General features: G+C 36.9%; 1 protein-coding gene across 3 annotated transcripts in view; it reads left to right on the top strand.

Annotated features, from left to right (window-relative positions):
* The window catches only part of LOC139121760 (protein dead ringer homolog), a 43,785-nt gene that overhangs the window by 19,368 nt on the left and 6,500 nt on the right, over nucleotides 1-17,917 (top strand). For all 3 annotated transcript variants that reach the window (XM_070686895.1, XM_070686896.1, XM_070686898.1), the window contains exons 3-6: nucleotides 1,843-1,915; nucleotides 12,626-12,809; nucleotides 13,944-14,167; nucleotides 16,720-16,911. In XM_070686895.1, coding sequence (XP_070542996.1) covers nucleotides 1,843-1,915; nucleotides 12,626-12,809; nucleotides 13,944-14,167; nucleotides 16,720-16,911 — 673 coding nt within the window. The remainder of the gene's footprint in view (nucleotides 1-1,842; nucleotides 1,916-12,625; nucleotides 12,810-13,943; nucleotides 14,168-16,719; nucleotides 16,912-17,917) is intronic.

Raw genomic sequence — 17,917 nt, 5'->3', positions numbered from 1 at the left:
GTGCCAAAATTACTCGCATTATAACAAGTTGCATACAACTTAAATTCTTCATATCTTTTTAGATGTGGGCAAAAAAGTCACATTGAACAAAATCAGCATTGTAGAAAAACAGAATGAAGTGTAACCCTCTCAGTATCTAACTACTGCAAACATTGAGCATTTGAAGAAGTCTTGTTGATGCAACCCCCGTCTGCTATACTTTCTATCTCCATTGAACTCAATGAGTGCATAATTTCATAACCCCTCCTTCTGTTTAACCATGCCCCCAAGCTATACACTTTCCTATGCCAACAGTGTTTGTGAGGGTGTTTGTGAAAGCCGGTACCCGGCAAATTTTGCCAGGCTTCTTCTTTGATAATACCGGGGTTTCCCTCAGTTTTACGAACGCAATTTTGTTAACAGATAGGAGAAATATATAGCTCAGGGATTTCCAATCTATTTATGTTCCGAAACCTTTGCGAAATAATTGACTGTAACCATATACCGTAACCTCCTTCAGTACTTGCTCCAGTAGTAGATTCCCATTTAAAAATTCAGCATAGCAGATTGGTTTGATTAATACGGAACCAAACTCAAGAAAAAGAGAACTTAGATCAAAATATCTGTTGTCAGATTCTTACACTGACAAAAAACCTTTATGACCTAAGAATTTCTTTTTCACCAGGGAGATAATAGTGTTGCTTGGGGAGACTGTCAAGTTTTGAGTTTTTCTGTGATTCATTTGTTGTACATGTACTTCCATCACTTGCAGCTCTGTGTAGTTGTCAAAGTCGCTGGTTGTCAGAATACTGTACAAAATATTCAGAAAAAAACAAAATCTGTTACAAACGATTAGATTGACAGAAGTCATTCCGATTGATGTATATCATTATCACTTACATGTGTGGAAGATCTTTGTTATATTTGCATTTGAATAGATATTTAAGTTGGCCTGCTCATTCCCAATTGCCTGTAAACAGGTCCACACTCACCATAGGTAACCATGCGTTTGGGTCAAACTATGACGGTTAAAGGGTTAATTGTGACATTGATAAGGACAAGTTGTCTGTTTCATATGTAATTATCTGGCCAGCTACTTGCTAGTGAAGGCTAGCAATACAGGCCTGAAATTGGTCCTTCTGTTCAAAATGGGCAGAGGCTCTGTCAGGCCGGCTGTCCAGTTCAAGAGATGAATAATATGTCTTTAGGTGTTCTTTTGTGAAGTACCATCTGAAAATCAACAGTGAAATCAAAAAACATTGGCGAAGTGTGAAAATAACGGTGAAATCAAAGAACATTGGCCAAGTGTGAAATTAACGTTGAAATCAAAGAATATTGGCTAAATGTGAAAATAACAGTGAAATCAAACAACATTGATCAATGTGATGTAAACATTAATAAATGGAACCTTGTCAATTTGTAGAATGAAATTTCAGTTTGGTACTACAGGACTGAGGAGTTACTGTGTACTTCAATAGGATATACTAGTATTTCTGATAAACCAGGTGCTGCATCATTGTCTTCTATGCCTGTCTGAAAGGTCATCTTAAAATGGTGTGTTCACCAGTCTTTTATACTCTCAAGATTCTGAAAAATAAATTACTGCAAGAAAAATGAAAATGTCAAAGGATTGTACATATACTTCTTTTTACAAAATAATGTCCAAAGCCGTTGACTGTGTTCTGTGTATCTCCATTTTTGTACCTCTGCAAAAAATCCACAGTCACCATAAGAACCATGATTTGTGGCAAAATCATGGTTATAAATGGGTAGAACAAGGATGGTTATAGAGAATATTTATACGAGGGGGTCTAATGTACAGCAATTTTTCGTTAATTTTGTTGTTTTGTCTTTGTTTTACAGTTATATGAGCTTACGGAAGATCCAAAGAGGAAAGAATTCTTAGATGATTTATTTTCTTTCATGCAGAAGCGAGGTAAGAAATCTCTAGCTATTGACTTTCTGAATGTCAACTACTTTTCTGTACATGCCAAAAAAATTTGAATTTTAAAATTTTTCTTTGGTACATTTTTCAATCAACAGCACAAAGTATCACTTCACACCAACTAAGCAGAGGTTCTTTTGAAGCAATTACATTGTCACCACATTGAATCAGTGAAAATGCCTGAAGATTTATCGTGAAGATTTCCACAATATTAAGCTTTCTCTGTACGATGGATTTAAGGATCCCTGCAGGCAGATTCCCAGATATTTCTCAAAATTAGTGGCAATGAGTCGAAATCATCTAATAATGAATGATTGATGAAGCAAATGCAATTTCTTTATGTAACAGTTGATTAAGTCAATTAATTGAAATTTTGTAATGATAAGGGGGGCCTTAAGGATCAGGAAATGCTGTTAACCTCGGACATGCCAGCTCATCAGAGAGTTGCTGGTAGAGATCTTTCTATAATTGGTACACACAGTGTATTTAGCTGATCGTTTTTATACTGTCAAAATTTCTTGTTTTGTTTCGATAAGACAAAAAAAATGTCATTCATTTTGTTTAAGTTGTCACTCACAGAAATGTGTAATACATGTAGCTGTAATGTACAGGCAAACGTTAATATTACAAAAATTGGATTTTGGAAATTTTCACAGTTGTAGGCATCTAAATATACCCTGCAGTTAAGGTTGGATGGTTGCAATTGACCACTTCAGTGAAAACAATGTTGAAATTCGGAAACATGACACAAGCTGGTACGTAGCAGTTGTACCTGTACATGTATCTTTAAAATGCTTTTCTGCCCCAAGGGTTGGTATTAACTTTCTTGCAGTGGACACATAAAAGATTACTGAAGCAACATAAAGGAACTATTGCAGGCTTACTGTCTCATTCTGCTGCTAATCCTTTTGGTTTGGTGTAATCCCCAGGATGTTTTCACAGAGAGATAACAATTTTGTTGATATTTTGTGAAAATGTTCCCTTTGCTTGGACAGGGTAAATATGACATTAGAAAAGCTGGTTGGTGTGTGAAGTCAGCAGTAAAAAGATACATTGAATGGGCATTTTTCTGATACCATTGTGCCGGTACATGTGTGAATGTGAAGTTTGTGAATGTGCAGTTTATGTGTGTATGGAAGTGAAAGTGTGAGTTGGTAGGAGAAGTTTGCAACCTGTGGCGTCTACCCTATGGCTGGACTCAACGTTTGATGATCGTGTACCAAAAGATTCAATTTTTCCAATATTTAAATGAGACAGCTTGAAAAGACATAAATCAAGCGTGGCGTTTTTTTTCTCTCTTTTCATCGTCCAGGCTGCTTTCATTGTTGTCAAATCCAGACTTCGACTTTTAGTTGAGTAGGTGTGCAACAATGGGGATGAAATCTGTACCTTTATATCATCACAAAATCCACGCACCCTTTTCAGTGTCAGTGTCTGAGTCGGCCAATTACTGCAGTTTGCTCATCTTTACCCCAACACTAGTATACACGTACATGTATTTGTACCCAGTTTGTTCTGTTTTATTCTAAATGTGATTGATTATGTTGTTCAGAATGGACAGCAAAGTTGGAGCTTTCATCAAATTTCTTTCACCAATTTAGAATGTACAATGTAGTAGCACATGAAAAAAAGTACGTCTCCAACCCTCTGTGAAGACTTTTGTCAGTCTCGGGCGAAACAAAGCTTGTGAATAGTATTTAAGGTAGTACACACCTTGAAGTTGAAAGACTTTTGCTCAAACTTGTCGTATTGAAACCTTAAACCACACTTTCAAAATGAAGAATAAAAATCAGGGTATTAAACTGTGCACAATTAGGCACTAGACAAACAAATCACCCAATGTTTACTGACACTTAAAATTCTGAAGGGCTACCATCCATGAATAAACTCTATGTAGGAAAATAAAATTTTCAATTTTTTCACAAAAATAAGCCAGGGATAACTGTACTTACTCCATGAGCTTCAAAATGAGCCCCAATAAGTGGTGAACCACATGAATATTGTACAAGTGTGAGTCCCTGAGGAGAGTGAGGCACATGCTACTTGGTGTCCTTCTAAATCATTCTTTCTCAGGATGAGGTCATGAAAAAAGTGATATGATACTGTTTACTGTTTAGTTTATTATGTTTTTCCCAGGTTGAGTCTTCATTAATACATACTATAACGCTGATGATGATGATGATGATGATGATAAAAATTTGTAAAATACTGTCTACAATGTGCAAAAGACTGGTTGTTCAATAATTCTAGTACTGGTGCTCATATTCCACATCAAAATATTCACTGTATGGGAAGGGGTCAAGATTCATCAGCATAAGGGACAAGAACTCAAAAAAATCTTGCAAAGCGTTTGTCAGTTATCCTTCTCAGCAGCAATGCTGAAATGTAAGTTTACGGATGTAAAAGCTATCACTGAGTACCGGTTCTTCATAGAGAGGCAGAAGTGGAAGCTGACATACAATGTTTTGCTGACTTGAATTCACAGTTTATTCATCATGCCATGATCACTGTGACCATTGTGGTTTTAGTGCCTGTGTAATTAGATACACACCCATTTCTGTGTCTTCTCTACAACAAATATGGAGGATATACACCACTGATTTTCTCGAAAAAATACAGCACGTTTCACTTTCATTTTAAAAAGGTATTGACTTCTCTGTTTATATAAAAAAGAGCCATATACAACACCTCAGTTCTTATTGGCAGACATGTTACACTTTAAACAACTATAACACTGTTTCTCATTAATTTTTAAAATCAAACATCTTCCAGATCACCCAAATTTATCATATTTTTGCCAGTTGACTTAGGGAGTCCATTATGATTAGTTTAATTTAACCACCATTAATAAAATTCATAGTGGCCTTCATTATAATCAGCTTTCGTTAAGATATTAATTTTCTCATTAAGGAGTAGTTTTAATTTCATCCACAGTATGCCCAGGCAGGGGCGATTTTAATCCAGGCTGTATAAATAATTACACTTTCAATAGATTAGACCCCCGGGGTGAGTTGTGTCAGTAATGAAGTGTATAGTCAACAGGTAGATGTCAAAATTCTACATTAAAATGACAACTATAGCTAATGGCATTTTCTTCTGTGGTTTTAAGATGTTTACCTTCTTAATTTTTTACAAATAAAACTGTCAATTCTTGCCCTGAGCATTTCAGTAATGTCTTACCGTATAAAGTTGTCAGAAATAATATTGCCTCAAAAATAATGTAAAATATACCAGAAATGGAGTGGCACCAAGGACAAGTCTGTGGAACTGAATAAGTATCTGACATATTTGTTTACTGTCCTCCAGTAGACATTGATTGACAATGTAGTACGGATGCAAAGATACCTGCCCTGTTGTCGGAGGTGGCAATGTTTCACCTCGATTGTGCAATTTTAGAGATCTTACACCACACACTGTTTGTCCTTGAAGTTTGAATCCAGCTTATAGGGGTAGACAGCTTGTGATACACTTTCCTGATCAAAGCAAGTGTAAGACACATGTAAACACACATTGACAGCAAGGTAATATTGTTGTGTAGACAATTAAATTGTAAAATTTTTGGCCCAAAGTTTGAGCCAATAGAAGTGCACATACATGTATTTTTATCACAAGAATGTAAATATTATTGTCACCTCATCAATCAAACACTAGATTGCAATGTAGAAGCGAGGTGATATTATCAATTTTATCTGAAAACATCCAATAAAACAAGGCATGAAAGACACCCATCACCTTCAAACCCCTTCTAAGATTAGATTCAAAATTAAAAGCTTGCCCATTAGAGATTAGCCAATGATTCTTGAAATGCAGAATCCTCAGATTTAAACAGTCAAACCTGGTGTTGATTGGTTTGATCCAAAAAAATATCACAATGTTGAACTTCATGACGATTGCTTTGGTGACTGTAAGGTGAAAGCGATTAAATAGTTGTTGCATTTTCTTGCCAATCACCACCGCTGTCATTACCAGAATATGCTACATGTATCTTTGCTTTGGGACAATTTTCTGTCATTTGTTTACAGAGCTGATCAAGTTGTATTGTCCCCCCACCATCTCTTCAATCAGCTTTAGTCATTTCTGCATCAGTTGAACTCCATTAATTACTCAAAGCAGCTGAATACCTTTTCTGCTAGCGTCCCTTTAAAGCAGACAGCACACCCTTTTAATTAGATGCTGCTAATTGACATGAAACGTCATCAAAGCACAACGAAATAATCATCAATTTCCGTAGATGTGGGACCAGCCACACATATCCAGCATAATTCTGGAAAATGACAAGGTCAGGCAGTGTGCCATTTGCCTGTAATTGTTTCACTTTTGTCAAGTTTACAAAAGTACTTTTACAAAATTATCAGTTGCGTAGTACCGGCAGAAAAGTAATAGCCAGATCAGATGTATTGAGCGTGCCAGTGAACTTAATACAGCCCTATTGTATGATACAGAACAATAGAAGATCAAATAAACTATCTTTGTACTTTCCTTTGCACAGCTGGATGTTTGGCAATTCTTTTGAATGACTAAAGGTCATTATTCATGTAGTATAGCTGCCAGGCTGTTTACTTCATATTGCAACTGCGGTATCATTTTTACGTTTTCACTTCAACTACCTTTCTGAAACATAATCTACACTTCAAGGTAGCAATTATGCATACATGTATCTGCAACTGTCGTATGTGTATGTTACAAATGTATATTCATTGCTTGTGTTCTGTGGTTCTTTTCTCATAGTGCAATGTATTACATGTACCTGTGCTGAGTGAGCACATGTGTACAATATACATTGTTACTGTTGATAAATGAATTTTATTCCAGGTTAGAATTCAGTATTTATAACCCTGACAAGTTCATTGCTAGGCATGCCAGTATGTGAGTTTTGAGTGGAATGGGAAAACAGTATTTTAATTTACAATTAGATAAAAATGTAATGGGAAAATAGATCAATGGAGCTGTCAATTTACTCTTTCTATGTACATTTGGTGACAGGCTTTCACTTTTGCTGTCTGTAATGCGTACCTTAGATTTCAACATGCTGAGAAATTTTAGATTTTCTGATATTATTGTGTTTTCTTTATTCCAAAGTTTACCATGAATACCAAATCACCATGCAATTTGTTATGTTATTTTCTGTGTTGCCATTAATAGCAACTGTGATATGGTATCTGCCAGTCATCATCAAATTCATTGGAGATAGTTGTGCACTAGTAACAGCACTCCTGGTATGCCTACAGTGAGCATTCACAACTTTTTCCTGATGATTCCTCTCAAGGATGAAGCGCAAACACTACTGCTCACCTGAAGAGAAAAGAACAGCAAACGAAAAACAAACAGACTCAAATGAAATAAATACCTGCAGATATTTGTATTGTCATGATAAGCCAGCCACATTATTGAAATGCCATCGCCCTGCTATTGGAATTCAAGCTGTTCAAGGTGATTTAGTTAATGTACTTTCCATCAGTTTCAACTGTCTGTTGAATTCAAAATCATGCTAGCCCATCTTTTTGGTAAACCTATAATAACACTTTCCATAGCCAAGTTTACCAAATGGTCAATGCTAGAAAAGAGATTTCACTGAATTTTTACATGCTTTGCATTTGATTTCAGACTTTGATGTTGTTAGATGTATAGTCTTGTTGCATCAGACTCCTCTTTTGACTTTCTTTGGTTAAGCACATGTGGTTTTGTTAGATGGACAATAGGCTGTGATTGTTTTTCTACCATGATATTGTCTGCGTCACTGATCTCCTAGTGCATTCCCCTCCACTTCCTGTCAAGACTTCTTGCTACCTTGTTGATCCCCATGCCATACTTTTGGTTCCCTTATTCTGTTCTCCTCCTCTTTTGATCAACAGTCTTGCATGGAGGATCACATTTGTTTCAGCACACAGACTCCCCGCTTTTGCTCTTTATCCCCCATAAACCATAATCCACCGATCTGATCCACCAAGGCTCCCCTCCTCCTCCCCCCCTGATCCTTCCGTCTTAAAAGTATGCTCTAAAAATCCAAACAAACAAACATGGGTTGTAGCACTAGCCAAGCCAACCTTATAATTAAGCACATGAATGGCCATCTTGTAGGCCAAAATGTCCAAAGATGTTCCCCATTGTACCAAAAGTCATTCGGAACACGCTGTCTATGGAAATGTAATAATTGTCAATGAAACAAGTACAATGACAATTGAATGCCAGGTACACAGGCTAATCCTCTTTACTTTAAGCTACCTGTCTCACCATTGAATCAGTCTCTGCTCTCTCAGCATCCTTCTTGAATACATTAGCATATGCGTCATACTCTCACATTTATCAAGTCTGCGGTTCTGGAAACTTTTCCCTCCCAACTTGATGTTGTCTTCCGAATCCGATATCTGACTGCATGGCACCGGACAACACTTTTAAGTCTGTGGCTTTTCCTTTCAACCTGAAAAATGCTTTGTATGTCAGAAGGAGTTTGGGAGTGACTGCAATTATTCAGTGCATTGACAGTCAGGACCAATACTATTTATCATAACAAAACTGGGGAATCAGTACTACCGGAAAGTCAACAGTGCAGAAGTCGTGTATAGAATTGGCCCTAATTGAGAGCCAGATAATTGATGCTGTACTGTAGAGCATACCTCAATATGCAGTCACCAATATAAATGGACTTTTACCTGACAATTATGAGAAGATTGATGATCTCAAGAAGGTTTGTTTTGCATGAGGAATTTTTTGTACATTTTGGTCCATCCAGCAGGGGAGATATCATTAAAGAAGTGGGGATTGGGGAAATAGATTAATAGAATTAAAAGATGGCATTAAAGTGTCAGTCATGTGACCTGGGTACATTGACTGGAGTTTAATAGAGTTGTATAAAGCCGCTGTAATCACCATTGTGTGTTATTTGGGGTAGCGATTTGAACATGAATAATGGAGTCTTGTCAGAGCACATTGTTGGAGTTGGTTGTATAAATTTTTAATCAGGATTGGTTCACTGTCTGATAGTGGTTTTTCCATTGTTCCGTATCACACTGCTCGATACTTGCCTGAGGTAAGAAAAGTGGGAACAAAAAATCTCTGAAAGAAACACCTGTGTCTTGATGGCCGTCCAGTGGCACAAAGATTGGAGTAGTGTACAGTCTGATATTCCAGCATCTTGCATGCATACGGACATTTTCAGAAAAGGCACCTGTGCATGCCGAGTTGCCAGGACCAGTACATAAAGCAAACTGGTCACTGACAAGAAATTATGTAATTTGTCTGGCTGTCATTTGGATTGGCCCATATCTTTTGGACTTGGTGACCTTGGATGGTTAGCCTAAGGCAGAACATTATTGGCAGTAGCCGGTCTCTAAAAAAAAATCACCGTCTGGTTGTGTTGATTAAAGCTGTCACTGTGGATAGATAAGTCATGTTTGAGTATTAGAGGGAATCAAGGTTTTAGGCCTTGAGAGAAGGAATCAAAATCAGCCAAATTTTACACATCAAGAAAAGCTCAGACGTGATGATGATACAAACTTTTCTCTCCTTAAGGTTTTGGCACTCTCCTTGTATACACTTTTACTTTCAGTGTTGACAGTCAAAACTGTTTGATGGGGTTTAGAATAGAAACTAATGAGAGAGGAGTTATAGACATAGTGGGCGGATTAACAACTGTGTGTATGTTCTCAGTCTCTTCATCAATTTGCAAGAACTGAGTGTCCACAGACACCCCATGTGGTATGGGCTGTATAGTTTTCATAATCTTGAAAGCACACTTACATGCATTCTTTAAGGAACTTTATCTTTTGCTGTACCTCTCCTTGTTAGTGTAAATTAATTTGTTGCATTAGATGAATTCAAAGTAATTGACGAGCGGGATATGTATACTGACAATTTTCAATCTGCAGCGGGTTGAGTTTGACATCCAGAAAGCACATTTATCAGCATTCATGCCGTAGCGAAACAAAATTAAATGCCACCTGTTGTATCGTTATCATTGTATATTTCTGTTGAGTAGAACCAGACCATGGAGTCATCAGTTGCTATTAAATCAATGAAGCTTAGAGAAATTGGAGATGCTCAAATGTTCTGGACTTTGCCTCAACCTTCCGCAATCGCTTGAAATTTGAGTTACTGATTGCCACAATCAGTGGCATCTGTAATATACATTTTTTTCTTTATTACTCTGAGTACTGTCAGTAGTACATACATTTTTTATTGCATTGTGATAAGGGAGAGCTTGATTCCAGGTTAATCCATATTTGCTGTACTTCTATTATGCCCATATGTATTGTGCGAGTCCAATGTACATGTATTTTAAGGACCAGTAAATCTACCCATAAACTTTTAAGTAATCACTTGTGTATGCATATGAAATAAAAAAAGACCAAAATAAATGAAAAACAGACACAAACTCGGAATTCCTTAGTGAAAGGGGGCCTCTTTACTGTACAGACACTTGTTACATCAATCAACATATTTGATTTTTATTTCTCAATAAATCTGGAATGAGTGACACATTTATTTCTACCCGGGACATATCAAGTATCCATCCAGTAGCGGCTTATCCTCACAGCCGTCATTATGAGTATTGAGTGTATTCCCAAGATACCCGCTGCGCTGTGACAGGAGCTTGGTCAACGGCCTGGCCCCAGCCATTTCACTTGAACAGATTGCAAGTACCTGGAATTTGGCACACTGTCATGGGTGTCTCAGGTTTCATATTGAAGAGGATTATAACAGTGCATCATGGGTAATCACTGGCAGCTTTTGAGCAATGACGCTCTCACATATTATTTCATTCGGTTGAGGAGGATCTTTATTTTTTGTTTTATGGTTGGTGTGTGACTTAATGTAACTTTTTAAAGTAAGGTCATATTTTTCTAGTCCAAAGCAGTCTGACCCATTTTTGGCCTTCCAGTGTGCTGTTTTTTGCCCATCTATTAAGCTATAGCTTGCAAATGAACCCATATTCTTTTTATGACGTCTTTCCCACCCCTCCCAGATTTTTTTGTTCAACTCCTTTCTTTCCCAGATACAAATGGCTGAAAATGTATGCAAGGTGTAAGTAGAGAGTCTCTTTGTTGTATTATGGTTGCCAAGCAGCAAATTCCAGTAAAAGTCATCAATTCTGCAGAATTTGATAGCATAATTATAGCTCCTTCTTTAAATGTTCCATTTTGTAATCAGCAACAAAGGTCTGGATAGTCAAACAAAAAGCCTGACCGGCAACATTTCTATTTTCAAACCAGTTTTCCCATTTGCTATCAAAACAGTGCAGTTGCAGTCAGTAGATTCTGAAAGTAAATTATTCAACCCACTCGTAGAACTCTATCTGGTCCCAGAATACACATACTGTACCAGCAACATTACATTGGTACACGGCTCTGTCCTTTTCAGCCTCCCCTTTCGGAGAAAAACTGTACCCCGGTTATTTTTGAAAAAAAAACACCAGGGTGTAGTTTGATTCATAGCCTTCTGACACTATGACATCTGTCGGATGAATAATGCATGATTGATGGCCAAATGGTTGACTTAGCCTCACCTCCCATGCCGACAAATTTTCAAAATGGTTTTTAAAGACCTGGAAATATTTCACAGCAGTAATACTTATGTTTATATTGCTATAAGCAGATATTTAAAGTGGAATCACTGTAGAACACTATGCCCTTTGGTAGCAATGTTTGAAGTTTAGCTTAAGTTTGTAAAACATCTGTTTATTATCAAGCAGAAATGCTAAAATTTTTCAAACACAATTTGAGAAGCATTGAAATTATTTTTAGCGTGTGTCATCATATTTCAAATATTGACAGAAATAGTAAACGTATGCTATGAATGAAATCTAACACATAAATAACAAAGATTCAGAGAGAACTATAACTTTTACGATCAAACCCAAAATTTTTGTGTGGGACACAAAATTTAATGATAAGGAAGAGAAGAGAATTGATGTTGAAAACCAAGAGAATGAGAGTGAGAGTGAGAGAGAGAGAGAGAGGGGGAGGGGGGTAGGAGTGGTTGCTATAATCAAGGCAATGTACCAGAACCTTATTGATAACTTTTGGATGACTTTCTCAGCAGACAAGTGAATGTACATGGATCTATAAAACATAAATGCCAAAAAAAGAATGAACCTTGTGTTACAATGTTTTTTTCTTTTTTCTAGTATTACACTAGAAATAGTAGCAGAAAACTTAGATTACAAAGCAATAGGTTTTTGTAAGAAGTTTCCTCATTTTTTTGTGTTTAATAGGAGTGAAACATCATTGTACTGGCTGTAATTGTACTGGATGTAACAAGCTTTGCCATTGGCCATCAGAACTTTGCTTACTATCTGTCATTTACTTTTGTGAATGATGCAATGTAGCAATTTTCTTACTCCAACACTTTACTTTAGCAATTCCCCTTCATTGAACATAACCCTGGTATTGTGCTTCTCAACACCAAAGGAGTTCATCCCTCACAAAAACACAAAGTTTAAAATTTTTCCGCATCTAGTGTGCTTCACAACGATTTTTAGAGATTGCAAGTGGTAAATTCTTGGGTATATACATGTACCTGACATGGCATAATCGAGCATAAAATTAATCAAACATTTAAATGATTTAAGTGAGAGCAAATCTTCACATGGAGCAAATGTCAAATTAAAAATGGTGGTAGTAACACAAGCTAGCAACTCTGTCCTTGAACAAGTATCTAATATCTTCTATCTTCTGATAACTCGATGAATGTTCTTCTCTTCAGGTACTCCAGTGAACCGGATCCCTATCATGGCAAAGCAGACATTAGATTTGTATGAACTCTTCAAACTTGTGGTAGCAAAGGGCGGACTAGTGGAAGTTATTAACAAGAAATTGTGGAGAGAAATTACCAAAGGACTTAACCTGCCATCGTCTATCACCAGTGCTGCTTTCACTCTCAGGACACAGTAAGTCTTGTTACCATGGCTACTGATGTATCATCATCATCATCATCATCATCATCACCATCATCAACATGTTGTTGCATCTTTGTGGTTCTTGTCTGCTTTTAAATTGTCTTCACCTCTTTGTGTGTAAAATTCCAAATGATTTTTATACACTTCAGAATAGCCTCACACCCCATTTTATCAACCAAGGAAACGTAAAGTGCTGTTGGCACAATGAACTTACAAAATTATCTCCTGTAACCAGCAAAGTTTCTGCTTGTTTATGATTACTCCGACTTATACCAATATGTATCACTTCATCCATTACTATGGTACTCAAGAGTGTCTCCTTTCACTTTAACCCTTTCACCCCTTAGTTCCCTGTATACAGGTCCAACTTTACTATTAAAAACAATGGATTTGGGACAAACCATGGTGGTGAAAGGGTTAAACTTACATTATTGTAGTAGCGTAGTTATTGCAAGTTGTTATTTCCAAGTGTCTCTAAGCACAGAATATATCAAAGTTTGAGCATTGCACATGTCATAAGAGACCAAAAGAAGAGTGATAAATTTTAGTGATTGATTAAAGATATTAAGTGTTGTCCATAAAGTTGCAAATGCAATGTACCTAAAGTGTAGTGTTCACTCAAATTTTGAAAAGGCATTTCCCCATTAGAGGTATTTGTATAATCTGCAAAGCATCAGAGGGCTCAACAGCAATATCATACACTGTAGAGGGCGCTATGCAGCATTCTCGTCAGTATCTGATACACAAATTTTTATGTTCATTGAGATGACATAGAGGGACAGTTATTAGCAAAGTTGATTGCAGGCAGTCCGTTTTCTAAAGAGTTTGTCATTTTTCTCACCAGTTTAGACACAGTGGCAACAAATCACCCATGCCCATATCTGTCATATGAACAAGTCAAAAAGAAACATGTTCAATACAGTGAACAAAGTAAAATGATGCTTTACTTCTGCAAATAGAATACTGGATTTTGTCATTTCGTCTCTGCCTAGATCCAGAAGCAACAAAGGGCCCTACCCAGACCTGAAAGGTGAATAAGCTAAACAAAGCGTACAAGAAAGTGTAGCAAGTAGCCTGTTGAAAAATGATATCCGAACCTCATTTTATTTTTCCAATTCCACATAGATACATGAAATATCTCTATCCATATGAATGTGAAAAACTGAAACTCAGTTCTCCAATCGAGCTGCAAGCTGCGATAGATGGAAATCGGCGTGAAGGTCGTCGCCCGAGCTACACATCCAGTGCCTACCTTCAGTCTCCAGGATCACCACCGCCCTCGATGGTTCCACAACCCCTACGGATGCACAATAACACTGGCAACAATGGATCAGCTAGTCTATCATCAGGTAGGTAGCCCTTTCACACTGTGTATTTCAAGTCATCCAAGGTCACCAGAACAGTCAAAGTTCACAGAAGATCAATGTCATACACCACAGTGACATATACCATTTGTATCAGGTCAAGCCAGTATGTTTACGAATGTGTTGGTGAGATATGAGGTAGTATGTGGCTCGACATTGAATGGCTTAAACTTTTACTCTAACTTTCCTCAAGAGAACATTCTACCATTGTTGTTCAAAATCAAAGATGAAAATTGGGGTCACTATGCAGAGTTTGATACCATGGAAACAAATTACCTTAAATTTACTTCTATATTTGAAATCAAAATGGCCTCATTCCTTGTCTTAACTCTAAGAGAAAAATTAAATTTTCAATTTTCACAAAAAAAAGAATGTGAAGACTTCACTTACTATAAAAGTTTCAAAATAAGCCCACACAAGTGGTTGATAAGAAAAGTGTTGTAAAAATATGAGAGTCTGAAAATCTGTCGTCGAGAGGCATTCTACCTTAAGTAAAATCAGGATGATGTATTTCGTAGCGGTCTTCATATGGTCAAGTACAGTAGAATATGTCATATAGATCATGTAATATAATGCTAGTTTTAGCCAACTTGACTCTGGTATTGATTGATAGATGAAACTGGCAGGGATTAAGGTCTAACCTTTGAACCCTGACCCCTCTATAATTTATATAGTCATGCCGGCTTCGTCTCCCCTATCAGAGCAAAATAACAAGGTCCAGGAGATTTAGTAGGTGATTGTAATCTGTTAACATAGTATGACATAAAATCTCAGATTTTTCTTTTCTGTCCTAATCAGTTTCTCAGTATTTTCTGTATTTGATCATTTTACTTGTTTTTCTCAAAAGATTTATGTGGCCATGATTTTTATATAATCTTCATTCAACAATATTAGCAAGGTCAACTTTGGGCAGTTTTGTTCCTGAGCAATTTTGACCAATGTTTGATATTTCAGGGTTAGCGGTAGGATTTCAAGTTAGTAGCCACACTTACTCAGTGTGGCTAATTTGGTCCTAATTTTATTAGCCACACGCAACTTTCATTAGCCACACATACTAAATGCTGGTAGAAACATGCTTCAGTCTTCAAGTTTTTGATGTGATACATTCATAAATGCATATACATAATATATATATATATATATATATATATATATATATATATATATATATATATATATATATATATATATATTTCACTGCAAAGGCTACACAGACAGTAGACATGATCTTTAAGTAAACTAAACATTTGTAAAAACACATTCAGAGACACACAAGACCTTATAAACATTTTTCAAGAACAGTCAAATCATCATTATGTGATTTGGGAAAATTGTTTGAAGTCAGACCAAAATAAAAATGAAAAAGAGTAAAATATTGATGAACATGTTACATCCTCATCTATATATACTCTTTTGTTGTTGATTTTGCAAAACCTGTATTGCACTTTATGATCAATAGGATTTCAATAAAGGCTTACTTCACTTTACTTTACATGCCTACCCTAGTTAAGCCCAGATACAGAAAGGTGATGAGCGTATAATAGATCATTACAGTTAGTAAAATTACTTTTCCGATCAGAAAAAAACTATTAAAAAGGCGTTGCAACAATGAGACATTGAAGTTCCCGCGACAGCATCGTTAGGAAAATGGCACGTTTTGCCAGTACCTTCATGAATCTGTGTCCCTCCGTACCCCCGTTACCTAAATAGAATAGTCCCACTCCGCACATCCGCCATTGTTATTCTCACTCAAGGCCACGATGCGACGTTGGCTTTCCTTCTCTAAATATGCAATTTCATTTGTTTGACGCTATTATCCTTTCATCAGTGAAGAGTTTTTACCGGTGACTATTACAACTTTCAATGCTATGTCATTGTTTTCACAAGATGTAGACCGTTTGATATTATGTCGACTTGCTTTTATGTGCAGTCAATGCACATGCCATGCCAGTTTACGGTTCACACTATGCTGTTGATGACAGCATACACGACGTCTTTGATTCACGTTTACTTTTTTCAAGTTATGATTAATGTGAAAATTTCACTAAAATGTCGCTGATCCAGGGATTGTGTAATCAGTTTGATTTGATACTCCGATATGAAATGCTGTGTCAATAAAGCTCGGAATCGTCGCTGAGTTTTGCTGCTTTTGGCTATGGTTGTCTATCTTAGTATCAAAGTGATCGGAATGCCAGTTCATGGAGATCTAGATCGCGAGAATGTAATTGTAACCCTTAACTGTTTTCTGTATTTTGTCTTCCTTTACAATTTCAAGTAAGTGCTTAAAATAAAGAGTTCTTTATGTTGTCTTTAGCATATCAGTGGAAAAGCATTAAGATTTGGACTGTTTAGTTTTATCAATTTCGACTACAGAAATCAGCTGTCGCCACGCTTTTGAGATCGTGGCGATTGCCTATGGGTTTTTGTTCGCCACAAACAAGTTTTAGTCGCATTTTGCGACTGTGGCGACCTCTACCGCGAACCCTGTATTTTGTGATGTGATGTTCATATATCTGCATGTTGACTCTACCACACAGGTGACGATGACAGTCTACCATCAACACCAACACATCATGGTCACCCTAGCAATCCTGTCTTCTTGTCGGAGACTGACGGTCCACTGCCCCCTAAAAGACAGATGTACAGCGAGGACCAACTTCGACAATTACAACAAATGCAACCTAGAGAACTTCCACAATCTGCCCATATCAAAATTACAAGCGCAAGAGGTAAGACTTGCCAAAAGAGAATTTCCCTTATCTGAACTCATAGGCTGTCAACCTTTGTCCAACTTATGAGTGAGAGATGCCGATGAAACCCAAATAACATGAATTTGCAGGTCATATCATCATTTGGAGAGATATTATACAAAGACACAAGTGAACAACATTCAAACCTGCAGAGGGCACCCTTTCATACTCCCTGGTGCAGTTAAGCATATATGCCTGTGTAATCTTATATTCTCTCATTCCTGGCTACTGGGAGTGTGGGAGCGACAGTGTGGGAAAAATCGATCACACACTCTCAGAAATCGTCTCACACTCTGCAGTAAATATTACACGAGCTCTAATTGGATGATAAACAGCCTGTTTCATCCACGTGCAAAATGTTACCCAATGGCACGATAAGTAACACACGGACTGGAACTACAAAGTAAGCAGGTCAGACTACAGTAGTAGATGACAGAGTTGTCACGATTTTGGATAATGTTGTACGTCTCCAATGTGAAGTTCATGCACATTGTGGTCATATGAGAAAAAGAATGTCACACACCAAAGCCCTGGGATCAGATTTCTCACACTTGTCGGGGATATTTTGTGCGGCGAGTGTGAGACAAAATATCTCCAACTCGTGTGAGAAATCTGATCCCAGGTCCTTGGGGTGTGAGATTCTATTAATCCTTCAGTTTACTGAATTTGATTCTGTTACAAAGTACATCGATGTTAACTTCAGCAATAGATTATCCATAATAGATTATCCATATCTTAATAGGCACTTCTTTCAATACTTCGTTACATTTTTTATCATCAATAATAGAGGTAGTCCCTCTTATGTTACAAAAACATAAATATATTGATCAAAGTATGATGATAAATTTAGTTAAAAGAGATATACAATGTAAACAGCTTCTCATTAGTTTTTTGCAACTGTTTTAAAGTAAGATGCTGGGCTTTGTGTGTAATGAAGAAATGATGCAACTGTTTTATTTTCAAATCCCTTTGTGCTGTGTCTGTT

The sequence above is a fragment of the Ptychodera flava genome, chromosome 21 (assembly GCF_041260155.1).
Source record: "Ptychodera flava strain L36383 chromosome 21, AS_Pfla_20210202, whole genome shotgun sequence".
Taxonomy (NCBI): Eukaryota; Metazoa; Hemichordata; class Enteropneusta; family Ptychoderidae; genus Ptychodera; species Ptychodera flava.
The sequence above is the reverse complement of the archived record's forward strand: the minus strand, read 5'-3'. Positions and strand labels throughout refer to the sequence as shown.